General features: G+C 46.0%; 1 protein-coding gene across 1 annotated transcript in view; it reads left to right on the forward strand.

Moving 5' to 3' along the window:
• LOC142017084 (uncharacterized) overlaps positions 1 to 26,106 on the forward strand; it is a 173,161-nt gene extending 147,055 nt beyond the window's left edge. Inside the window, exons 3-5 of the mRNA XM_075001734.1 lie at positions 18,489 to 18,646; positions 21,709 to 21,847; positions 24,448 to 26,106. Coding sequence (XP_074857835.1) covers positions 18,489 to 18,504 — 16 coding nt within the window. The 3' untranslated portion in view covers positions 18,505 to 18,646; positions 21,709 to 21,847; positions 24,448 to 26,106. The remainder of the gene's footprint in view (positions 1 to 18,488; positions 18,647 to 21,708; positions 21,848 to 24,447) is intronic.
• Positions 26,107 to 27,266: the final 1,160 nt, after the last annotated feature.

Here is a 27,266-nt window from a genome sequence, read left to right on the forward strand (position 1 = left end):
AGGAATTTCCAACATATGGGTCAGGATCCAAAGATATGTGGCAGTTAGATGCTGGATGTGGCAGCAGTAAGGAGCTGCAAATGGCCCCTTTAAGAGCCACATGCACCTGCGAGCTACTGGTGACCCTTAAGAAATCTCTCTCTATTACAAAGACAGCTTCTCCACCTTTGATATTTGTAGCCATCCCAGCAAGACTCTTAATAGACTCTTACAGTAAGTAATTTTCATTCCCTTCCTCCCTTTTGCCCACCTTCTGTTCTTTTGTAGCTGACTTGTCAGTTTTCATTTTTTGGTTTGTATCTCCCCCCAGCCCCTGAGTGGTGCCCCCCACAGCCCTTCCAGCCTCTGAGTATGACCCCCACCAACTCCCCCAGCCCCTGAGTGTGACTCTTCAACCCCCCAGCCCTAGTATGACTCCACCAGCCTGAGTGTGACTCCCCTCGCAAGCCCTTAAGTGTGACACCTCAGCCCCTCCACCCCTAGCCCTTGTGTGACCCCCTTGCCCTTGAATGTGACCCCCTCACAACCCCTGAGTGTGACTCCCCCCAAGCCCCTCCAGCCTCTGAGTGTGGGGTTTAAGCTGAGGGTGTCAGGAGGGAGCGGTTTGGGGATGAAGGTCTTCCCCCCCCCCCCCCCCCCACAACTCAGATCAAATAATAAAATAATAATTAACTATAATAAACATAGTGTTATTATAATGTAGTTCCCTTTTTCTATGAAATAGCCACCATGAATATATAAACATGAGCAGGTGCAATTTTATATTCTTGCCTCAGGCACAAAATTAGCTAGTTATGGCACTGCCCACTCCCAGTTTTGAATTGCCTTGGGGCACCAAGTCTTCCTGAATTGTCAGAATGGGTCCCTGTCTGGACAAGGTTGGGAACCGCTGAATCTAGATGAAGGCAGCTGGAGGGCCCACTCACACTCATCTGTAAGAGGAATTGTCATGATCTCGCTAATATTAACAGTACCTTTATAAAAATAATTGAATCTATTTTAGTGCAAAGGGACCTTCAGAAGTAAAAGGGGTTCCCCTCATGGTGAGCTGATCTTGATTAATTCAGCTTTACATTTTTCAGTTCAGCAAGTAGCTTTCATTCAAGAAACTCTGGCATGCTCTGAAGTGACTCTCAGTGAAACAGCAGGGACAGATTGGAAGTCAGTTGTGTTTTTTCACTGTCTACACTAGAATTGCTCTGCTCTGCGAGAAAACAACAAGGCTGCATCTACACTAGCAAGTTCTTTCAAAAATTTTTCCAAAGAAGGGGCTCTTTTGAAACATTCAGCACAGCATCTACACACAAAAAAAAGCTCTCTTTCTAAATTAAATAGAAAGAATGCAGCGCTCCTTTTGAAAGCGCTCTTCCATTCCCGTTTCAGGAAAAATGCTGTCTTTTGGAATCTTCTTTTGAAAGAAAAAGGTGCATAGATGCTCCACAGGCCCATTTTTTCCAAAAGAGCAATCCTCATGGCACCAGATTTTTTCAGTCCCTGGCCTGTTCTTTCAAAAGAGCAGTGGCTTGGTGGACATCCTCTTTCAAAAGACCAGATCACTCTTTTGAGCCACTTTTTTGTGTGTGGACATGCTCATTCCAAAAAAAGTTATTTCAGAAGGGATCTTCCAGAAGGACTTTTTTTGCAAGATCTCTGTAGTGTAGACGTAGCCAGAGAGTCTGAATGTGCAAAAATTTCTACATATGCGTAAGTGGGGTTAAATCAGTCCAGATTGCACTTGTCTGTGATCTACTTGTAATCAGTGTTGGAGGTAACATTTTTATTCAATTGCCTGATACCTACAGTGACTTCCAATGAAGTTTCTAAGCAGCTCAATTTCTAAAAAATGTCTTAGACAAAAATGTTGATATACTGGTATTACTGGCCCGTTGCCCAGTGAGCTGCTTGAATCTCCTGGAACTGAAAGAAGTTAAAATTTGTGTGAAAGCTATTGGAATCTGTAGATCAGCATGGACTAACATATGCAACCTCTTATACAAATAAGACAACCCAGGAAGCCACAACAGCTCTTTGAAATTCCAAAGAAGAATTGCCTGACCATCAAAAGATCACCATAGAAAATACAATATTTTCATTTTATGTTCTTGTCTAGGCAGATGAATCACACAGCTTATTAATACAAAGTATGGCCATTCCAATAGCACTGCTAAATGAAATCCTAAACCTGACATGTGGCAGGGTCTGGGAATGACAACTTGCTGTGTGCAGTTTGTGTCACTGCTTTGCATCAGTAACAACACAAAGAAACATCATGTAGCACTGCAGACATGCAGAAGCCAACTCCCTTTCACAAACCCTTCTCCCAAATAGCTCTTGTAACCGTTTATCTACTTGTAGGATTTCATTCCTTCTTAATTTGTTAATTAAACTGCAGAAGTAGTAAAGCCAGAACAGCACCAGTATGAGCTTTCCCCAAATACTACCTCAACTCTGATCCACAGGGATGAGGTGCAGGTGTGAAAGAGTTCAGTCCCAATTCCTGGGTCTGTCTTTTGCGTCTGCCAATAGCATGCCAGTTAATGTCAACTGTGGGAATGGTTTTAATATTTGGAACACCTGTCAATTACCCACTGGAGTGAAACTCTTTTCAGGTATGTATCACCCCACTCTTCAGTTATTGTGGACGAGAGCCCAATTTGAACAGGCAGTCTAGATTCCATTGTCAGGTTTTTAAGCAATGCACACACATGAATAATGAAAGGCACAGAGGTGTTAAATTCTCCCTATGCCTTACTCCTAATGGTAGTACCCACTGACAGCTGAATTTCTGCTCCTTTCAAGTTAGTTATGATAGGCATACAAAACCAGCAGTTCAACTTACCCAAAATAAGCACAGAAGGAAAAAGAGGCGCACAAACCACTTGAAGGGACTTTTGTCAAGATAAAACTGGGTAATATGCTCACTTCCATTCAAACCATGGTCTGCTTTCCCTGAAAACTGTTTCAGCTAGGAGAGGATTCCTCTAGCGTAGGCAATGCAGAGATACTCATATGGCTGTCTTTCAAGGACCCCCTCTTACAGGATCTGGTGTAGGGACCAGGCTGGAGTTGTGGCTGCAGCCCACAACCCTGTTGACATCCTAGCCTTGGCAGCACTTGAGCAGTGGCTCAGGGCAGACCAGAATCTGGAGAGTGCAAGGGTGATTTAAACAACCTTTGACTCATCTCACCCAGTCCATAAATGGAGTATGTCTGAACTGCAAGAAAACACCCATGGGTGGCCCATGTCAGCTGACTCAGGCTTGTAGGATTTGAGCTGCCTGACTCTAAAACTCCAGGGAGGCGGCGATCTGATCCTGAGCTGGGGCCTAGGCTCTGAGACCCTTCCCCCATGCAGGTCTCAGAGCCCAAGTTCTAGCTCAAGCTTGAATGTCAACACTGCAATTTTATTGCCACTTAGCCTTTTTTCAATTGGCCTTTTTAGTTAGCTCTCAAATTGCCTAGCTTTTTGCCTTGATGGTCAGACATTTTTTAAACCAAAACAGATTCTCGCATATTCATCTGGGGCTGGAGCTTTAAGAAAAGACACCAAATGTAATCACTAAAGCCAGGAGAGTTGGCCACACAGGATCTCTCCATCAAATACCAACCAGGTCTAACACCGCCGAGTTTGCAAGCCTCTCACTTTCTCACTCCATCTTCAGATTTATGCCACAATTATCAACGTAGTACTTGTGTCCCAAACAAAAAATATTTCTCACTGGATATATAGGCCCACAGATGGTCTAGCTTACTCCCTTCTCCTCCCAAAGCAAGCCAGGACATTTTCTCTCCTTGTGCTGGTGTTTCTCTTATGATTATAGGAAAGCTAAAGTGAAAAGTGAAGGCCCTGTCCCGGGAGGCAGATTGAGAGCCTTTCGAGTTGAAGAACCCCATGGGTGGACCTGTAGGTCCCCATGAAGCAGCTCAGACTGACAAGATCCTAACGACAATAAAAAAAAAAGATCAGTAGGCATATACCAATAAGAGACACTGTTCATTGACAACAAGGGTCCTTTGCTGATCCCAGTGCAGTGTCTGCTGCTGAGAAATGCAAAGAGTGTCTTTAAAAGAAAATTAGGACAACACATTAAAACCTCATAAAGCAACACAGCTGCTGTCTGGAAAACTGATCAGTATCAGAAAGTAACTCCTCAACTGCCCAGACAACCAGCTACGTTGTCAGCAACGAGTCACATGCCATGGGCTTGTGGAGCAGAGAGGCATCCAGAGAATGCTGTGTGGCTCTTGCGTTGCCAGTAGAATCCCATTTGCTGGGATCAGGGGAGTGGATAGAAAAAGGGGCAGAGGTGCCGTTGGAAGCTGAGGCAGCAGGAGAAGGTAGCAAAAGCAAAGGAGTGAATTGTGACAAAGTCAGTCCAATTCCTAGGCCTCTGTCCTCTGGTCAGTCCTTTAGGACCCCTTAAAGGCCCTGTTGCCCTCGCTGGGGTGGTCTGGGGAAACCCAGCCCCCACCCACTCGTGCCAGGTTCCAGCCCAGGGACCTTGTGCAGCTGCCAGTGGGAGGAGATGACTCCCTTAGCCCTCAGCACAGCAGCTCTCCTCCCTGGGCCACTTCCCCAGACAGTCCCCACTTGTACCTTCTCCAGGCTGCAGCAGTCACGGGTCCTCACTCTTGATCTTGTAGGAGCTCCCGCTCTCCCTCTGTGATCTCTGGTGTTCCTGCTGCTCTCCTCTGCTCCTCTCAAACCTGTTCTCTCTCACTGCTCCTGTCTCTCTGCTCACCTCTCACTCTCTCCCCTGCTCTTCCGACTGTGGAGGGTTTTCAAGGCCTCTCACTGGGGCCAGCTGGCTTTAATTAGGCTGAGCCATCTCCCACCCAGCTGCCTCTGATTGCCCTGCGGGCCCTTCTGCTTGTTTGGGCTTCCTTCCCCCTGGCCCTGCCACACATCCGCCCCCTGCTCAACACCCTGGGGCTGGGCTGCTTGGGTCGGGCAACAGTGCACCCTGGACAAGCCATCTGCGTTTCCATTTTGGCTTCCAGATCTATGTTGCACCTTGAAATTGAAGGGCTGCAGGGACAGGAACCACCTGGTGACTCTCAAGTTTTTGTCCTTGATGCAATGCATCCATTGTAGGGGGGCATGATCAGTGACCAGGGTGAACTTCTGCCCTGGGAAGTAATAGTGTAGGGCCTCCATGGCCCATTTCACCGTGAGGCACTCTCTCTCCACGAGGGCATCTCTTTGCTCACATGGCAGGAGCTTTCTGCTAAGGTATAGGATGGGATGTTCCTGTTCCCCTACCATCAAATCAAAAAGCAGTCAAGTGGCACTTTAAAGAAGAGCAAAATAGTTTATTCAGTGAGCTTTCGTGGGACAGACCCACTTCTTCAGACCATAGCCAGACCAGAACAGACTCAATATTTAAGGCACAGAGAACCAAAAACAGTAATCAAGGAGGACAAATCAGAAAAAAAAAAAATGATCAAGGTGAGCAAATCAGAGAGTGTGTGGGGGCGGGGGGCAAGGTCAAGAATTAGATTAAGCCAAGTATGCAGACGAGCCCCGACAGTGACTCAGAAAGTTCCTATCCCAGTTCAAACCACGTGTTAATGTGCCAAATTTGAATATAGAGGACAGCTCAGCTGCTTCTCTTTGAATAGCGATGCTAAAATTTTTTTTCAGTACCACGCATACTCTGAAGTCATTAACAGAATGCCCCATTCCAGTAAAATGTTGATTAACTGGTTTGTGGATCTGGAGTGTCTTGATGTCTGCTTTGTGCCCATTAACCCTTTGTCTAAGGGAGTTAGAAGTCTGTTCAATATACAAAGCATCTGGGCATTGTTGACACATGATGGCATATATGATGTTAGTAGAGGAGCATGAGAAAGTGCCCGTGATTCTGTGAGTAACCTGGTTAGGACCAGTGATGGTATTTCGAGAGAAGATATGTGGACAAAGCTGGCAGTGGGCTTTGTTGCAAGGAAAGGTACCAGGACTGGTATTCCTGGGGTATAGACTGTGGCTGTTCATGAGGATCCTCATAAGGTTGGGAGGTTGTCTGTAGGCGAGAACAGGCATGTCACCTAGGGCCTTCTGGAGTGTGGCATCCTGATTAAGGATAGGTTGTAGGTCTTTAATAATTCATTGCAGTGGTTTGAGTTGGGGGCTGTAGGTGATGACCAGTGGTGTTCTGTTCTTGGCTTTTTTGGGCCAATCTTGGAGTAGCTGGTCTCTGGGTATTCATCTGGCCCTGTCAATTTGTGTTTTTTGTATTTTTTAACTTCTCCTGGTGGGTAATTCAGGTTTATGAATATTTGGTAAAGATCTTGTCCAAATCATAAAGATGTCATCAATGTATCTTAAGTAGAGGAGGAGTAATAGGGGATGAGAGCTGAGGAATTGTTGTTCCAGGTCAGCCATAAATATATTAGCATATTTTGCAGCCATGTGGGTGCCCATAGCAGTTCCACTAATCTGGAGGTATAAACTGTCCCCAAATCAGAAATCATTGTGTGTGAGAACAAAGTTACAGAGGTCAGACACCAGATTGGCTGTGGTGGCATCAGTACCCCTCCTCTACTTAAGATACATTGATGACATCTTTATGATTTGGACCCATGGTATAGAGACTCTAGAAGAATTCCACAGAGACTTTAACAATCTACACCCCACCATCAACTTACTCCTCCATTACTCCACAGAAGAGATACATTTCCTGGACACTACAGTACTAATCAAGGATGGCCAATACGTGAAATGATAGGGCGTCCAGGGTTTCCAGGTTTTTGGTTCTCTGTGCCTTAAATATTGAGTCTGTTCTCGTATGGCTATGGTCTGAAGAAGTGGGTCTGTCTCATGAAAGCTCATCACCTAATAAATTATTTTGCTAGTCTTTAAAGTGCTACTTGAGTGCTTTTTGTTTTGATAGTATATAGACTAGCACGGCTCCCTCTCTGTTACTATTCCCCTACCATGTGCGACAATACCGCCCCTAGCCCGACTTCTGAGGCATCAGTCTGGAGGATAAATTCCTTCTTAAAAATTTAGGGGCAATGATGATGGAATCACTGCAGAGGGCAGTTTTCAGGTCTGTAAAAGCCTCCGAGGCTGCCGGGGTCCATTTTACAGTATCAGGGCCCTGGGCTCTGGTCAGGTCAGTCAATGGGTATGCCCTGGAAGTGAAGTGGGGAATGAACCGGCGATAGTATACAACCAGCCCTAAGAAGGCTCTGACCTGCTTCTTTCGGGATGGATGGGGCCAATTTTGCATTGCCTCTACTTTGTTCAATTGGGGTCTTACCACACTCCTTCCAACAATATACCCAAGGTACTTCGCTTCCGCTAACCCAATTGCACACTTAGTGGGGTTCACCATAAGGCCAGCTTTCCTCAGTGTCTCCAGCACAGCTTCCACCTTCTCAAGGTGCGTGTCCCAATCGGAAGCGTGGACAACGACATTGTCTAAGTAGGCAGCTGCATACTTGGCATGTGGATGCAATAGCTTGTCCATGAGTCTTCGGAACGTTGAAGGCGCGCCATGCAGACTGAAGGGGAGGATGGTGAACTGGAAGAGTCCATCTGGGGTTGAGAAGGCTGTCTTCTCTTTGGCCCCTGGGGTCAGAGGAATTTGCCAGTAGCCCTGGGTCAAATCAAGGGTGGACAGAAATCGGGCCTTTCCCAGTTGGTTGATCAGTTCGTCTACCCATGGCATGGGGTAGGCGTCAAACTTTGATACCTCATTCAGCCTTTGGAAGTCGTTGCAAAGCCATAGGCTTCCATTGGGCTTGGGTACCAGTACGATAGAGCTAGACCACTGGCTGTATGACTCCTCAATGACACCCAGCTCCAGCATTTTCTTAACCTCTGCTTGGATTTCCCCTCTCTTTGCCTCGGGTATCTGGTAGGGCTTGACATTCTCTTTAACTCCTGGATCAGTGACGATGTCATGGTATAGCTCTGTTGTTCTTCCAGGTTTAACTGAAAAAACACAACACGGTTTCGCTCTATCATGTCAACTACTTCCATGGGTTGGTCTGAGGTCAACTCAGGAGATATCCCCACTTGCTTCCGGGGGTCCTTCTCTGGGACTGGTGCTCCCAGAGCAGCCAGCTGTACTTCTCTGTCCTGCCATGGTTTTTAACAAGTTGACATGATATATCTGCCCTGGCTTTCGTCGGTCAGGCTGGCGGACCTTATAATCCACCTCACCAACAACAACTTCTATCACCTTATACGGCCCCTGCCACCTGGCGAGGAGTTTATGCTCGGCTGTTGGCACCATCACCGTCATGCGGTCTCCCACCTGGCATTTCCGGGGTGTCACCTGATGGATGTAGTTGGCTTGCTGGGCTTTCTGCACCTTCTCTAAGTGTTCCTGAACTATTGGGGTGACTGTGGCGATTCAGTCTCTCATCTGTAGCACATGGTCAATGATGTTCTGCCCTGGTTTGGGCTGTTCCTCCCAGGCCTCTTTGGTGAGGTCCAGAATTCCCCGGTGGTTATGCCCATACAAGAGCTCAAACCGGGAAAACCCGTTAGAAGCTTGAGGGGCCTCCCTTATAGCAAACATGAGAAATGTCAGCAACAAGTCCCAGTCCTTGCTGTCCCAGCTCACAACTTTTCTTATCATACTTTTCAGAGTTCTGTTAAATCGTTCAACGAGGCCATCAGTCTGGGGATGATAGATTGATGTCCTCAGGGTGCATATCTGGAGCAGGGTACATAAGTCCTTCATGAGCCTGGACACAAAGGGGGTCCCCTGATCAGTTAGAATTTCTTTGGGTATCCCCACCCTTGAGAAAACCTGGATCAGCTGCTTCGCTATTGTTTCAGACAGGGTATTGCGCAGGGGCACAGCCTCTGGACACCTGGTGGCATGGTCCACAACAACTAGGATGCTCTGGTGGCCCCATGCAGACTTCTCTAGTGGCCCAACTATGTCCATAGCAATCCTCTCAAAGGGGACCTTGATGGTCGGTAGGGGCACCAATGGAGCCCGCAGGTGTGGTCGGGGCCCATGTAACTGGCATTCCAGACAGGAAGTACAATATTTCTGGACTTCCATATAGATCCCTGGCCAAAAGAATCTCTGCAGAAGGTGGTCTAGGGTCTTCTCCACCCCCAGATGCCCCCCAAACAAGTGGCTGTGGACCAGCTCCATTACCACCCCGCAGTGCTTCTGAGGTACCAAAAGCTGTTTTACCTCTTGGTCCTGTATCCAGGCCACTCTGTACAACAAGTCCCCCTTAATTACATAGTAAGGGCCTGTACCTTTGCTCCTTCCCTCTACGGGGGTCCCGTTAACCTCAACCACCTCCTTAGGGACATTCTGGAATGCTGAGTCATTGGCCCGATCCTGCCCAAACGTTTCCTGAGGGAGACTCACATGTTCAGGGTCAGAGGGACCCGCCTTGTCCCCCTTCCCTGACGAGCTAGGCCCCACCTCTAGCTCACCTACTTCCCTGCTTTCTTCCCAAGTAGTCAGACTGGTTTGCCCGCCTGCCAGTACCTGCTTCAGATAGTGGCCCAATATCCTGGTTCCCAGCCTCTTGGCTGCCCTTCTCTCCTGCCTCGTCTTATGGGCCTTCCTGGGCACTGAGAATAGGTCCCGGAAAATTCACAAAAGATTGGGACTGGGCTATCCCCATCGGCCCCATCACACCATAGTAGGTTATTGACCCAGGGAAGTCCTGTCCTATGACCACAGGGTAGGGGAGCTTGGGAACCACTGCTGCAGTTAAGTTTGTGACGCTACCTTGGACATCTGTCTTTACTGAGATGGCTGGATAATAATTAACATCCCCATGAACACAAGAGATCCCTGTGCATTTGGCCCGGGTCAGTAGGTCCCGTCCCACTATCATCCCCGATACCAAAGTAACTGCACTCCCAGAGTCTACCAATGCAGTTGTTTCTATCCTGTTCATCTTCACCTGGTGGGTGTACTGATGGGGGGCTGTTGGAACACCAGCAAGGTGGATCAAGGCGCAGGGGTCTTGCAGACACCCCACGCCACATTGCATGGGCTCCTCCCGATTGGGGCATTGTGTGGCTATGTGCCCCAGCTCCCACAGGTGTAACACCTATACCCTGTGTGGTGCATCCACCTTTTCTTTGGGCTGCTGGGTCTGGCTCTCAGGCCTTCCCCACATTCACCCCCAAGCTTCCTCACCCTCCAGCTGTCCCCCTGCCCCCCTCTTCTCTGCCCGTGCCTGTTCTGGGGCTTCACGTACAGGGGCCCTGGGAATGCGGCCGGGCTCCTTGCCTCATCGCACCCTTCCTGTGAGGGATGGATACAGTTCCCTGGCCATCGAGCGTCTCTCCACGAGGGCCACCAGCTCATCGAAGGTGGCAGGGTCATTCTGCACAACCCACTCCCATAGGTCGGGCAGCAGCCCTCTGATATATCTGTCCAGGATGACTACCTCAACAACCTTCTCCGCACTGTGGACCTCCGGCCGCAACCACTTCCAGGTGGATTAGGTCAAACAACTGGGTTCGTGGGGTTTTGTCTTCCCACTACTTCCAGTCATGGAACCTTTGCACACTCATCGCCACTGTAACACCCACCCGTGCTAAGATTTCTGCCTTCAGCTGGGGGTAGTTGGAGGCCGCTTCTTCTGCCATGTCGAAATATGACTTCTGGGCTTCTCCACTCAAAAATGGGGATAAAATACTGGCCCACTGAGCCTGGGGCCAGCCCTCCCATACAGCAGTTCTCTCAAAGACCAGCAGGTATGCCTCAACATTATCATCCCCAGTCATCTTCTGTAGGTAACAGCTAGCACGTACCCACCGGGTCTTGTCCTGATTTGGTATCTGGAGAGCCAGGCCCTTCACCTGGCTCCATGACCTCCTGCAGGGTAGCAGGGTCCTGGGCAGCCTGACTCACCAGCAGCTGGTTCACCTCCTGCTGGATGCTGGTAGCCTCCTGCTAGGTGGCTGTGGCCTGCAGGAGTGCATTAATCACATCCTCCATAGGTACTTCTTTACAAGGGGCCCAGATAGTTGGCTTTAGGGTCGTTGTGCAACCTCACAGCAGTTAAATCCCCTTGGTAACACCACGTGTGACAAAGTCAGTCCAATTCCTGGGCCTCTGTCCTCTGATCAGTCCTTTAGGACCCCCTAAAGGGCCCTGTTGCCCTCGCTGGGGCAAGGGGTGGTCTGGGGGGAACCCAGCCCCTACCCACTCGTGCCAGGTTCCAGCCCAAGGACCCTGTGCAGCTGCCAGTGGGAGGAGATGACTCCCTTAGCCCTCAGCACAGCAGCTCTCCTCCCTGGGCCACTTCCCCAGACAATCCCCACTTGTACCTTCTCCAGGCTGCAGCAGTCACGGGTCCTCACTCTTGATCTTGTAGGAGCTCCCGCTCTCCCTCTGTGATCTCTGGTGTTCCTGCTGCTCTCCTCTGCTCCTCTCAAACCTGTTCTCTCTCACTGCTCCTGTCTCTCTGCTCACCTCTCACTCTCTCCCTTGCCCTTGCCACTGTGGAGGGTTTTGAAGGCCTCTCACTGGTCCAGTCATTGGGGTCAGCTGGTTTTAATTAGGTTGAGCCATCTTCCACCCAGCTGCCTCTGATCGCCCTGCAGGCCCTTCTCCTTGTTTGGGCTTCCTTCCCCCTTCCCCCTGGCCCTGCCACAGTATAAAAAGAAACACTTGCACTTCATCATCCAGTCCCCTTTGTGGAAGCATTCAATCAACTGCCTCTGCAGTTGATCAAGGGGACTTCTCTGACAGGACCTTCTGAGAGAAGGGGAGTCAAACCAGAGTGCAGCTGAGTTGTGGCCCCTTTCCATGGACTAAACCAAAGCAAAAAGGGAGTACTGTACAACAAAGGCGTCCAGCTGTACTTCCCTTCACCTGTTTTTTTCTGTGATCCAGCCTGCATATGGATTCCTAAGAATCACTAGGACACGCACACTGCACTGGAGTATCCTTTTCATGAACTCCTGGTCATTGTAGTTAAAGATGCAGGATTCACAAGGCCCTTCTAGTACATTAATCACCTTTTGGCAAGTGCAACCCTAGCCATGCAGCAAACTCTCCACAAGGGAATCTCATTTCTGAACACTGTGCACAATGTTTTAATGTGTGTACAGGAAAGGGAGCTCTTTGCATATATACAAAGGCGAAACACACAAGGTATAAAATTCTATCGTGTATGACTTAACTCATGGGATCCAAATACCCACAAAAATATCCACATGGGTATATACAAAGAGCAGGAGTAAAACAAACTTAAAACGTAAGGAAACATCTTAAGTCTCTTGTCATTTTACATTTCACGCAACACAAATGTGACATCTTATCCCTTAGATTGCAACACATTAATCAAACGTACCTCCACACTTGAGAGAATAGTGCTATCTAAGAAGAGAAGCTTTTTGTATATTTCCTTTGTATTCTTTAAGCCCTGCAGACCTCAGTAATTAATGGCATCTTAGACCATTTTTCACATGGAGAGTCAGGATGTCATACAAAATTTCTTGTTTCATATCGCACTGTCTTGAAACGTTGCCCAAATAATTTCTCAAGCTTGGGATGTCCTCTTGTAAGCTGCAATTTTTGTAGTGATATATTGTCAAAAATAATGGATTTGGGGATTCACACTGCTGTGTGCATCTCTTATTGTAGAAAGCAGCATCTTTAACTATGCACGTACTTTAACCCCGCTGCACTGTGGCAATTCCTGAAGCACTGTACAAGTGCTGGTGCAAAAGTCCTTCGTGGTGTTTGTAGGGATTCCTCTAGGGACTCAATGGAAATTGAAAAATACCATTGACTATGAAATATGCTCTTACTGCTATTGGTCTAACAGCAAACAACTGAGCGTAATGTGTGAATTGCAGAGGGGTTTTTTAAGGAATTTACTGAAGGTCCTATGTGGATTGTCCCTCACTGACCATTTTTAAATCAAGATTGGATGTTTTCCTAAAAGCTAGACATTATTTTGGGGATTTTTTTAATGGCCAGTGTTAAGCAGGGGAGGACAGCGATCACAACGATCCCTTCTGAACTTGGAATCTATGAATCTCTAAATGTTGAATTCCAATAATAACCCAAAATGTAGATCTTTATCCTAATGCTTTGGATCGTCTGCCATTTTGGGGCCATTGGGCTCTGGTGCATCTTGGCTTCTTCTGTTCTCTGCCTGTGGTGCAGTACAATCTGCTCTCCTGTCGGCTGTAACACTTCAGTCTTAGTTGGTTAGTGGGTTAGTGTGTGGGAGCTGGGTGTCTGGTGGCCTGTGATTTACAGGAGGTTAGACTACATAATCTGGTGAGCAGTTCTGGCCTTAAACTCTGAGGCTATGGTTACACTGACCCGAGCTGCTGGCAGCAGTAATCAAATGAGCAGTCTCGAAAATGCAAATGGTTGCTCATTTGCATATTAGCTCACAGGCAGACACTGCTGCTGGCGCAAAAAAAGCTGTGTAAACATGGTTTTGCTGGCAAAACCCCCCTTTGTCTGCAGTGTCTTATTCCTGGAAAAAATCAGGCATAGCAGGCTGCTGACAAAGCAGGGGTTTCTCCACCAGAACCACATTTACACAGCTTTTTTTGGTGTCGGCAGCAGTGTCTGCCAGTGAGCAAATATGCAAATGAGTGCCTATCTGCATTTTTGAGACCACCTGTTTTCATACTGCTGCCAGAGGTTCGGGTCTGCCTGTCTGTTAGGGTCTGAAGAGACATTTCAACAGTACTGCTGTTGACAGATCGTGTCTATGCATAAAAGCAGCTCGATCTGTTGATCCGCTCTGTCAACAAAAGGGCCCCCCGAGCATCTACACAGTTTTTCTGCCGACAGTTTCTGTTGACAAAACACATTTTGTGTGTAAATGCTCCACAAGTTTAGTCTACAAAACCCCAGTTTTGTCTACAAAACTCTCTAGTGTAACTGTAGCCAAAGAGTCGGTAGCAAAACCCCTTCCTCTCCTCACTTCCTTCTTTGCCAGCACCTTCCCTTTCCTTCCTCCTTCACTTCATGACAAAGCACCCTCAGAAAAACATCCTATCTAGGACTGCAAGGAGCATGACAGCCTCAGAGGGCCCTAGGCTGCACATTTCCCACACTCTAGAACTCCCTTGATCACAAGCACCCCAGAGCATACTGCATGTCAAACCATGCAAAATATGTATGCCGTGGTGCCCAGCCCAGGAGCTGTCAACAGTACAGAGGCTTATGGAAGCATTTGGAAGAGGGTCGGGGTTGGAAGGCACTGGAGGTTAAGAGAGGAAAAGAGCATTTAAAGTGTCTGGGAGGAGAGGGAAACCAAGCGTTTAAAAGTCAACTTAGGTTCTTATTGGTTTGTCCATCCCTACTTTCATCTTTAAAGACCAGAACACTTATTACAAGTGTGCTGCTCTTAGCAGTAAATAATTTTAACAATTAGCTCCTATATAGTGCTTTCCACCCACAAAGCTCTGTAATCAGATCACAGTGAAAGTCTAATTCACTACGGCTAAATAGTTGCCTATTAAACATTTAATTGTGTGAGACTGTAAATTCTAGTTATTGAAATAGGCTAAATCTTGGTCTGCTTTCTGGATTTGATTGCTTTATAGGTTAGAATTAGCTCCTTGCTGACATTTACAAGAGTCATTATTTCTTCCAAGTACATTAGGAGAAGATGCACTCTGAAAGCAAAGAAAAGGAGCTCTAATGGCAAAGACACTAGTTATAACAGTGCCCCATTTGTTTTTATACAAATCAATTGGGGCCAGATTGTTCCACCATTAACTGAAGAAAATTCCTATTGACTTTAATGTGGAGTTTGGTCCTAAAGTAGGGACACATTTGGGCACATCATTTGCCCATCACTATGGAAAGTCTTTCTTTTAATACACCGTCACAATGTAATACTGCACTGGAATTCTTACTAACTGACTGGTACACCTTTTTAAAGCAAAACCACCAAGGAGGTCTTTTCTTGATTAACGGGTTCAGAATTTGTCCTGGATCAGGGGAGTCCACTGGAGATCAGGGCCTTCATTTGACAACATGAGGTGTTTAAGTTCTTGCATGCCAAATGTGAGTGCTGAGTACCTGCCAGCTGAACGTGGGGCCCCCTATTAGATGTCTAAGAAAGGGACACCCTAAGACACTCAAAATCCTAGTGACTTTTGAAGATGCAGATCTTTCGAGCTCTGTAAATCCATAGAGATCAACTTTATATCGACGGATACCAACATCCGTGGATATGGGTGCAGATGCCTGTGGCTCATTTTTTCAGATACAGATGCAGATTTGGATACACATCTAGAACTCTGCAAATTTGTGGATATCTACTTTATATCTGTGGCGATCTGAAACAGCAGAGATGGGTGCAGATATCTGTGGCTTATTTTTGTGGATATGGGTGCAGCTACAAATCTTTATATCCATGCAAGGCTCTACAGATCTATAGTTGTACACAAGGCAAGCTACAGTCACAAATCATTGAAGGGCTGTGTAAAGAGGTTTCTGTATAAATGATAATTTGGCTCCCTACATTTACAACTGGGCGAGAGAAGCAGTTTATGGTATATCTGACATACTTTGCTATGCCTATTTGTTCCATAGAGAAATGGGGGAAAAAAGAAAGAAAATACATGGGAGGAAAGTTTGGTGTCGTTGACGTCAATGAGAGCTTTGCTGTTGACTTCAAAAGGACCAAGTTTTCATCCATTGGGAGGAAAGAGAGGTGTGAAGGAAATAATTTTTGAAATCTTCTCTGTTACCAGAAGATATGATGCTTTCTAAGTTATGAATATCAATGAATGGTTTTCTCTTTTTAAAGAGGAAGAAAATGGAAGGGACGAAAGTGGTGGAAGCACCATACGGAAAGGGTGATGGTGGAAGCTGATTGGTGAACCAAGACATGAGGAATTATAGAAAATAGGCACCTCCCAGGCCATTCTTCCATGTCCTGTCTAAAAATAGCATGTTAGCCCAGCGCTGGTTTTTGTTAACAACACCCACTTGAGCTCTGCTCTCAAGATTTATTATAACACCATTAAACCCCTAGGGGTCATTACAATCTTGCCTTTCATCTGGTCTGTACATAAATAATTGATCATCATAAGGATCGAAAACTGTGGAAATGAAGACAACTTAACACAGATATTTTTTATGACATCAATTACAGGGGAAATCATTTCAAGTGAATAGAGAATATTTCAAATGGTACAATGATGATAGCTACTAAAATTACTTGGCGAAATGAAATGTGTATGCTGATTGGTTCTGTTGCCGGTTTACAGACAAAGTGTATTACAGTTCGATGAAAAAGATGGCTAATTATCTGCACGCACATAGGGTGTGATTTACCACCACCTTGCTGCAGTTTTACACCCGTGTGACGCCATTCAAGTCGCCAGCTAAAGCTGGCATGATGGAGTGGTGAATCAGGCCCATAGGTTTGAAGTAACTTACTGCCGGCAGTTGCAGTACTGAAGGCGGAAATGTTTTGGAGTGCTTGTTGCTGAGAGTTAAGCCCCAGAGTGTGCATGTTATTTCAGCAGTGGAATGTACTATGCCAGCTGTGTCACGGGGTGAAGGTTTGAACGTAGCAGTTACAACAGTAGCTGAAAATGTTTATGAAACCAAAATCTGGGAAGCAGCTGAACTATTGTAAACAGCATCACTGAACCTGTTGAAAGGAAGTCAGAGTTTAAATATTTTTGTCTGATGCATTTTATATGGTGTTGACTGCTGAATGTGTACATGCAGGGATGAGCACCAGGAGGCTGGTTTGGTTGGAGGAGACGTTTTCTCTGATTGGGGTCAGTTGCGGAGTGTGTGTGAGTCATCATTCCATACTTCCCACTGGCACTGAGATAGCTCGCTTGGAGGATGGTATTAAAGTCTATGCCACTGGTAAGCCTAGGGGTTCGCTGTATTCCAGGGAGGCAGGAACAGTGACTGCAGGGTTCCTCTTCTGCTATTTCTTTAATTGCAAGGGACGTGTTGACTATGTAGCATGAGACCTTTGTTTTGTGTGATATGTCGGTGGGAAGGATGTTATACCCTCCAAATATTGGATTTTTAATGGGAGTAAGGAAGTGGAAGGGAATATGGGTCAGTGGGTATTGTTGAGTGAGAAGTTGCTAGTTTGTGACTGATGCATGCACATGGTGGGCTGGCTATAAAGAGAGCAAGTTCTAGAGGCATCTGACCTGCACTGAAAATATTTTGCCTGATGGTCCTGGAGAGTTCTGCACCAGGCAATACAGTGAGGTCTCTGAGTACACGACCCTGCTCTTATCCAGCTGACCCTGATTCCTACCGTAAACCCTGGAAATGCACCATTTCCAGTTGTGCTTAACTCGCTCTCCCCCTCCCCAGCCCTGGCTCAACCCCCCCAGCTCCACATGGCCGTGGCTCAGCCCCTCCTCAGCTCCGCTCACCACCTGCACATAGCTCCTGCTCACCCCCCACCTTCCCCCTGGCTCCAGCTCACCATCCCTCAGGTGCGAGTCTGGCTCGACCTCCCCAGCCCCAGTTCAAACCTCCTGCCAGCTCACCGCCAGCGCATGGCTCCGGCTCACCCCCACATCCCCACGCCCAGCTCTGGCTCTGGCTCACCACCCCTCACACGCAGCTCCAGCTCACAACCCCCAGCCCTGGTTTAAACCCCCCGTACATGGCCCCGGTTCCATCCTCCCACCTCAGTTCAACCCACCCAGGTGTGGCTCCAGTTTAAACCCAACCCCCGCCCTGGTTCAACCCCCGACCCCGAGGCCTGACTCACCACCCCAGCAGGGCTCCGGCTCACCACCCCCATGCACAGCTCCAGCTCAGCTCCATCCCTTGCCCCCTGCAGCCTTAACCCACCCCAGGTTTAGCCCCCCTGCCTGCCTCCCAACACCAGGCTTAACCCTCCTCATCTGCTCGCCCCCCCCCCCCACCTCCCCTCCCACACACACACTAGGACTTACCTTTCTTCTGCTTCCCTGGCTGCAGAACAAGTGTTCTGCCAAGGAAAAAGCCGGATCCCATTTACGTGACATCAGGGTTATGTGAGGGCGCATGGAATGGAACCCTTGTGTAACTCGAGGGTCTGATCTAATGGCAACTGCATGGTGGAAGAAAAGTGAAACAAGAAGTATGAATGAGTTTCAGATTGAAATCAACAAGTCTGCCCCCTAAGCAGCTCACGTGAGTAGAGGTCTCGAATTCTGACTGAATTGTCACATTAGGATTATATGAATCCTGAGTCCATGAACAAATCATATTAATATTTTATGATTGTGACAAGAAGCCATTGTTGTGTGATTTTTATGTAACAATAATAATAATTAACAATTAATTGGTTACATGCAGGACCTGGAATGGAGAGATTTTTTCCATACAGTGACTGAAGGCAACAATGCAAGGAAACTCTCAGAACCCTTTTTGGGTGAGGTAGCCCATAGAGTACAGAGGTTTGCTGAGGATGCAGCTGGCTTTCAAAAGAGAGGCTGTGATATGATATAATTTTATAATAGTGTTTCTCATATTGTTTTTGCTTGATAATGCAATGTTTGCCCTCTTCTCTGTCCCCAGGAGGCTGCCAGCTTGAAGCAAGACTTCCCCAAGCCTGCTCTTCCCTGTGCAAGAATGTGCAGTCCAGTCACTTCCCCCTAAGATTTAAATGGCAGTTATAGATAATGGGGTAATTTAAAGATACTACTGAGAGGGACTGGGCTTCAGACCACCGTCAGGTGAGTAGCTACAATGTTGAAGCTTCATTTGTTAATTTTGCCGTTACACACTCAGCAACTGCGCAAATTTTTTTTTTTACAGTCTGGCCCAGGCCAACTGTCTTTTATTCCTTTCAGATCAGAGGAATGGTGATCTTAATCCAGCAGCAGCCTGAAGCATATAGGCATGCACGCTTCCCCTTTCTGATGGGTTTGTGTGAAAGCTTGTGTCCTATCCTAAAGAGACTCTTGGCTTGGCTTCCCTTTCAAGACCTTGTGGGAAATGACGATAGCAAACATTTTGGTTTTTGTACAAAGAGAAATAAGGACTTTTTTAAATGTTGTGGTAATTCTGCATTTTTGGTCTTTTTCCCCTTAACCACTTGCTTGGAAGCAAGATGACTGGGCAGCAAGAAAATCACAGCGGGCAGCAAGGAGGTTTTGTGGAGAGTGGGGTTGGGTGGCAGGAGAAATTGCCCAGCCCAATTCAGACTAAGGGTCGGGAAGAAAAGTGGCAGGAAGAAAAGACAAAAGAGGGGAGAAGTAAGCGTTGAAGCTGCATGGCTTTCCTATTGCAGCAGCCATTTTAAACACCACTTAAACAGCTCTCTCAGAAATAGCACTGCAGAGGATGATCTGAGGGGCATAGCGGACCGCAAGCTAATTACGAGTCAACAGTGTGATTGCGTTGCCAAAAAAAGCAGCCATGGTTTTGGGATGCATTAACAAGAGTGTTGTGAGCTAAGACACAAGAAGTAATTCTTCCAGTCTGCTGTGCACTGATTAAGCCTCAGCGGAGTAGTATGTTCAGCTCTGAGTGTCACATTTTTAGAAAGATGTGGACAAATTGGAGACGGTCCAGAAAAGAGCAACAAGAATGATGAAAGATCTGGAAAACATGGCCTGTGAGGGAAGATTGAAAGAGTAGTGTTTGTTTAGTTTGGAGGAGAGAGGATGGGAGGGGACCTGTTAGCAGCTCTCCAGCACCTAAAATAGAAGAAGCAGTAGGCTTAACTCGCAGCCAGGGAAGTTTAGGTTGGACATTAGGGCTACGTCTACACGTGAAGCCTACATCGAAGTAGCCTATTTCAATGTGGCGACATCGAAATAGGCTATTTCGATGAATAACGTCTACACGTCCTCCAGGGCTGGCAACATCGATGTTCAACATCGATGTTGCGCAGCACCACATCGAAATAGGCGCTGCGAGGGAACGTCTACACGCCAAAGTAGCACACATCGAAATAAGGGTGCCAGGCACAGCTGCAGACAGGGTCACAGGGCGGACTCAACAGCAAGCCGCTCCCTTAAAGGGCCCCTCCCAGACACAGTTGCACTAAACAACACAAGATCCACAGAGCCGACAACTGGTTGCAGACCCTGTGCATGCAGCATGGATCCCCAGCTGCAGCGGCAGCAGCCAGAAGCCCTGGGCTAAGGGCTGCTGCACACGGTGACCACAGAGCCCCGCAGGGGCTGGAGAGAGAGCATCTCTCAACCCCTCAGCTGATGGCCGCCATGGCGGACCCCGCAATTTCAAAGTTGCGGGATGTGCAACGACTACACGGTCCCTACTTCGACGTTGAAAGTCGAAGTAGGGCGCTATTCCCATCCCCTCATGGGGCTAGCGGCTTCGACGTCTCGCCGCCTAACGTCGATGTTAACATCGAAATAGCGCCCAACATATGTAGCCGTGACGGGTGCTATTTCGAAGTTAGTGCCGCTACTTCGAAGTAGCGTGCACGTGTAGACACGGCTTAGGAGAAACTTCCTGTCAAGGTGGCTGGGCACTGAAATGCATTGCCCGGGGAGGTCGTGAAACTGTCCTCACTGGAGATTTTTTGGGACTCGTTGGACGGACACCTGTCAGAGAGGGTCCTGATGGTATTTGGTTCTGCCATGAGTGCAGGGAACTGGACTTGATGACCTCTCGAGGTTCCTTCCAGTTCTATGACTCTATGATTACTTACATGTTATTAAGGAACAGAGAAGTAACCTAACAGCAGTCTGGCTAAATTAGCAGATTTCTATACAAATCAATTCCACTTTGAGAATACCCCAAATGTAAGGGAACGTGGCTATCAGGTAAGGAGGGTGGGTGCTTATGAAGAAGGATTTGTTTCCAATGGGTTAAAATTGTTCTACAGGTTCATGGGAATATCAGGCTGCTGTACAAGCTCTCATTACTTTACACCATAGTTTATTTTCTGTGCTTCATAATATGAAGCTATGCAGAACAGATGTGCAGATCATCATTTGTAACTAGCATGCAAGGGGTGGGGAGGTGAGAAGTAGAGTATTAGGAATGGTTTTAAAACAAGATTTCTTTTACTGACGGTGGTCTGTAGCCCAGTCCCTCTCACCGGTATCTTTTAAGTAGTGCCATAAGGGGTTATCTGTATGAAAACAGCCATAACTAGGAGGTATCTCTAAATCTCCACTGGAAAAACAAGCCGTTCCAACTGAAAAATAGAGAGAGGAAACAGTGCCTAGGAGATTACAGTAAGTTCTATTCCCAGGGTAGACAGATGTTGCATGCTTGTTGCTTTGGAAACTTTGCATAAAGTTGTTTTTCCACTGCAAATAGCAGCAAAATGCTCTGGGGAAAAGCGAAAATGAGTGCTACATTTTTAAAGCAAGCTGCCCCCTATTATTAATGGCTCTTCCAACTATAGGTACAAAGTTAAGGTTGAGGAAGCCAATTATTTTGAGTGTATGTGGGTGGCAGTAGACGTTCATATAGGAGAGAGAGAGAGAAGGGGATCGGTTCAGGATTTGATATATGTGAACACTGGGACAATTTACATCTGGTATCCTAACACTAAACACAGAAGGAATGATTCAGATGAGGAGCATGTTTTAATTATAAAAATACATTAGCACATTTCTACCCCTAGGTCTGCAAGTGCTTTACAAATGACAAGGCAACATTATTAGCCTGATACCAGTTTTCAGGTTTTCTGTGGAGGAGCAGGAACCACATTTCCTGACCTACTGCCACTCCTTTCTTCTGGAGTTGACTTGCCTGTGTATGCTCCACTCTCTCATTATGTGGCTACCTGACTGAGCTGCTCTCCTTCCAGTTCTCTGGAGCTAGCAAACCTTGGAAGTGTCTGGTGAGAGGATGAGATGCCCACACCCACTCTCTGTTCTTCTGTGGATGGACAATTTGAAGTCTCCAATCTTGGAAGAGAGATGAGCAAGGTGGAAAAGGGTTCACAGGTAGTTCTGCAGGAGAATGCAACGGACACTCTTCCAGATAGGCAGGGAGGAATTTGTTCTTCATGCATGTATAAAGTTGTAGCATGACCTTTCCCAGCTTTAACCACATTTTTATTGCTCAAATTCACCTAGTCACTTTCAGACATCACCAGATCAAGTGCAAGAAATGGAAGGCAGAAGGTGCCATCTGCAGATTTAATGGAGGAAAAAAGGGAAACCAGGCAGATCGGCCAACCCATCCCACCATTCAGTCCCACAGAGATGAGGATGCATGGGGTAGGGAGAAGAGGAAGGCACATCTCCAGCCACTCTCCCCTGAAGGGGAGCAGCAGGCATCTTGATTGGGCCTAAAGTCAAAAACCAGGGATGGATGGGTTTCCCCTCGAAGATAAGCAATCGGGAAAGAAGGACATGGAGAGTGGTTGGTGACTGCCCATCTCTCGTCTGAAAGTTATATCGGGCGAGGTTCACATTCCAGAACATATTAAAAATATGTGATTTGCATTTGTGCACAGAACTAAGGTTCAGGTTATTGTTTTAGCCAAAGCAGTTAATCAGTCTGGCTATATTACTCCTTCATTTTGTTCCTTACAGTCTAACCATAATCGCATCCCATTTGCCAGAATAAATCTATCTTAATGGGTGGGAAACCAAAACAAATATATCATTTGATTTACTACTTGGCAACACATTAATTGCCAGGTGCTAGGAGTGGCTATAGCTACATCACAAGTTGCTCTTTTACAGTTCCTGCACAGCATGCATTTCTGCTGAATGCAGAAGGAGGTACAAGGAGCATCTGTAGAACCACTGGTTTTTAAAAAAGCAAATTATGACTATTTTTCATTTCTCTTTGAACTCCTTAGATTGGTTCCACATGAACAGTTAGGCTCCATCTACACGGCAATGTTGTTTTGAAATAATCCACAATAGCTTGTTTTGAAATAACATAACTACACACAAGTGCATTTCGAAATAGGACCCAGCATGTCCAGAGAAATTACCTGCGTCTACACGTGCCCCCTCCTTTTGGAGGGGGCATGTTATTGAGGCACTTCAGAAGATGCTAATATGGCGCTGACATGAATATGCAGCACCTCATTAGCATAATGGCAGCCATGCGCAATTTGAAAGTGCCGTTTTTGGAATCCTGTCACTTGTGTAGACAGAAGCCTTTCAAAAGGACCCCCACTGACTTCGAAAGCCCCTTCTTCCTAAAACCAAATAGGAAGAAGGGGCTTTCAAAGTCGGGGGGGAGGGGGTCCTTTCGAAAGGCTCCCATCTACACGGGTGGCGGGGTTCCGAAGGCAGCACTTTTGAATTGCACGCGGGTGCCATTATGCTAATGAGGCTCTGCATGTTCATATCAGCAACTCATTAACATCTTCTGAAGTGCCTCATTAACATGCCCCCTCCAAAAGGAGGGGGCACATATAGACACAGCTATAGTGCCTAATTTGAAATAGTGGCATTTGGACACCATTAGGGCTTATTTCAAAATAGAGTGAGTCCATGTCTTAATAGAGCTTTAGTTCAAAATAGGTGTTATTTCTCCTGCAATGAGGTTTATGAAATTCGAAATAACGCACTCGCTGTTTTGAATTTATTTTGAAATAGCATGTGCATAGTGTAGATGCTCGCCAAGTTATTTTGAAATAACGGATGTTACTGCGAAATAACTTTACGGTGTAGATGTAGCCTAACTGAATTGAGATGATTTATGTAAAATACTAAGCGCTGAAACTATTAACTGGTTTTTAGAAAAACTCTTTGACTCAGATTTTTAATGACAAAACAGAAAACATATGAAGTCACAAGGGTGAAAACAGTCATTACTTCATCAGAAAATGACAACTCAGTTAAGCATTTGCTGGCACTTTTATATGGTAAACCTTCATTCAGAAACATTTAGCTGGTATGTGAAACAACCATCAGGTAGATTTCACCATCTGACATGAATAGTTTTACTCATACACAAGAGTCTATCTGTTCAGTGGCACAGTAACAGCTATATATCAGAAGCATACACTTCCAGACACACGGCACGCCTAGCATTGTCTGTGCTTCAGCCCAACCTTGGGCTTTCCTCCTTTCATTGTAATGGGTTTAGTCATAGGTTTAAAGTTGGCCACATAGTGAAGTGCCATGCCAAATCATAGCAATGAGCACCTTGCAGATGTTAGCCCTTATGGGGCTCTTCACTTCAGACTATGTCAGGTAGGAATTCAGTTATCCAGGGTTACCTGGTTTTAGGATAGCAACATTCATTATACTGGGAAACCATAAAGTTTGTGACAAACGGAAGTCCATAACTTTAAGCTGCACTTGTTTAAAAGCTAAATTGCATTAGCATTCAGCCTTTGGGTCAGTCAAAACCTCCTTGGATTTTAGTGGGACATTTGCCTGTGTAAGGGATACAGAATTAGGTCCAATAAAGAGAAGCATCAACTAAATCCATGCATGGTCCTTGTAGCCAAACTCTTTGTAAGTGTCATTACAGTACTACTCTTTTATTTCTGTTAATTATTTTAGAAGCTCGCAACCTGCTGGAAGCATTTTTTTAATTACCAATCATCTTAATTTTTTTCTTACTGTTCTAGGTATACTTCATCTCTGTGTGTAAGGGAAAGGGTGTGTATCTATTACAGCCCTGCTTTGCCACAAATTTGTTGGGTGACTTTGATCAAGACGTAGAACTCCTCAATGTCTTCATATGTAACGTGAGATCATGAGAATCATTTGCTTGCAGTGGTGTTTTGCTGCAAGAGTCATTAATGTCTGCAAAGTACTTTGAGAGCCTTCGCTGGAATGCACTGCACAAATGCAGGATATTATTCTGCTAACATGCCTTGAGAGAACTGAATGAAATACACCCATGTGAATGATTGTTAAGGACCTGTCCACTTATCTTGTGATTGCATTGTAAATATCTAACAAGAAGGATTTCCTTTCCTTTCCATGCGCTTCACTGTATTTACTATATTTTAGAAAAGCAATGACATACAGCTACAACTCTCCTTCCCTGCCCAACCTGAAGGTGTTCCACTGTTTCTTTAGAAGTTTCTGAAGGCACTGCAACACAACATCAAGGCCAAATTTTTGCATGTTGGGAGAGATGCTCATCTGCTTACTTTTTTTAACTTAATGCTAGTCAAGAATGAGTTCTTGGGCCAATTGGGCTGCTAAAGGATGTTCTCATCTTAAGGCCTTAAGGGCCAGATTGTTCAGGCCTCCACTGAAGGATGAATCCAAAGTTCTCCCAAAAAAGAAAGGTGAGATTTTTACAAGGGTTCAGTGTTGGCCCAATTTTTCTCTCATTAAAGTCATTGGGAAAAAAAATGCTGCTTGGCTTCAGTGGGAGCAAAATGAGGCCTATAGTGAGTGCTTCTGGAAAAGCCCACCCCAAGGGTGGGCCAAACAAGTGCTGCATGCATTTCAAAAGGTTTTCTTTCCCACAGCTGAATTCAGCTGACAAAAAGAAAGTACTTTTAAAAGCAAATGTAGTCTGTCCTTTTATCAGGAGCTGTCTTATGCAACTGCTGTCTCCAAAATGGATGTTTCCCCCACTTTTCGGGGGATGTCAAAGCCTCCAAAATAATGAGATTGTGTACAAAAAATACCTAGTGTGTTTAAAGGGAACAATTTGAAAGCAATAGCCTTGGACGTAGTACATGGCTGTCTTCAGACCAACAAGATCTTTAGTGTAGGATTAGTTCTTGGAATCAGCGTTCAAGGTGCTTATTAAATCCTTTAGTATTTATAAAGGAAAATATTTCAGTCTCCAAAACTTTCAGTCAAACCCTTAAACCCATAAATTTAAGTAGGAATCAACACTGGGTCAGAAACGCTTTCTGAGGACTGTCTGTTTTGCAGCACCAACGAACCAAGGATGACTCTGTAGTATCACCTATGTTTTTGTGATCAGAATTTTCATTCAGCCAATAAAGGAACTTGTGCTGATGATATAAAGCATCTGTTACCACCTTTGTTCAAATATTGAAGCAAGAGGAAATTCAGGCTGCTCCAGATGGGCATTTGCTCCATGTACAATAAGAGGTCTCTGTGCATTTCCTGTGATTGTTAATGAAGGCCAGTGGATGTGGTTACTGATCTTATTGAAGTATTATTTGTGCTAATGGCCATAAGCAAGCGATTGTTATTTATGTTACTGTAGTTTGCAGTATCTTTCAGACAGCCCGAAGATTGGGTCAGTAATCCACGCTGAGAAGCCCCTGTTGACTGTTACATGTTCTACTACACTGAGGATTAGGAGTTAAATAATAAATTTCCTCTTATTTTTTTTTCTAAAGTCCCTTCTTTATAATTTTGAGATTACGGTAAAGACCTATGTCCTTTGCTATATCCCAGCATGCTCATCGACATTAATGCATTCTTCTCAACAGATTTCCCTTCAAAGCTTCTGCCCCCTTCAAAAAAACCAATAAATAGATGGGAATCTCTGCCATCCAACAGCTCAGTCTGTTAGGCATACTTTTCCCATCACTTCTGGTGCGGGGTATTTTGAGACTGGGACCACTTCCTGATTTTCCTGTTGGCCATGTCTACATGAGTGGCTTTTCCTGGCAAAACCAGGCTTTTGCCGGAAAAAAACACAGAGTATCTACACAGCAAATGCTCTTTGTCAACTGTTTGTTGACACTACCTAGCACATAAACCAGCAGCGTTATACCTCTCTCTGTTGACGTATACCACCTCTCTCAACAGTGTTCTGTTAACAAAACAGCCAGGTAGATGCTCCGGGACCCTTTTGTCAACAGATAGGGCTTCTGTTTCACTGGCCGATCCTGTTGCAGACCTTCTGGTCAGCCGTTCTGTTGAGAGAAAGCCGGACAGTCTGGCTGCTCTCTGTCAACAGAGCAGATTGCTCTTTCAATCTGCTTTTATGTCTAGACGCAATCTGTCAACAGAAGTTTTGGCAGGAAATCCCTTCCGACAGTGATTTCTGTCGACTGAGGCTTCTCATGTAGATGTGACCATCTTGTCTGGAATTAGTCATTTATGATTCCTTTAAGTTTCTCTCTGTAAAGCATCCCTTTCCTCATGAACCTCAGAAAAGAGAGACCATTTGTGCATTGGATGAATGGTCCCATCTATTGGTAACAGGCTAAAACACCAGAGTACAATTACGGAATCGGGCATTTGGCTGGAGAATAAGGTGGAAGCTGTGCAGAAAGGGATTTGTATTATCACCTTGTAATTATTTAATGCAACTTCAAAATATCCCCGTATCAATTTTATGACTGACTCTGTAGTTATTAATTTAATGGGCCTGATGTGTGAGCGGATTGGCTCAGCTGGCTCTCCAGGACATTCAGCAGTAATGATAGTTTATCTGCTCTGTGTTGATAGGAAACGAGAGTGGCCATGTTGTTACATGAGGGTTGGAGGTGAGATGGCC

Source organism: Carettochelys insculpta, chromosome 8 (genome assembly GCF_033958435.1).
Source record: "Carettochelys insculpta isolate YL-2023 chromosome 8, ASM3395843v1, whole genome shotgun sequence".
Taxonomy (NCBI): domain Eukaryota; kingdom Metazoa; phylum Chordata; order Testudines; family Carettochelyidae; genus Carettochelys; species Carettochelys insculpta.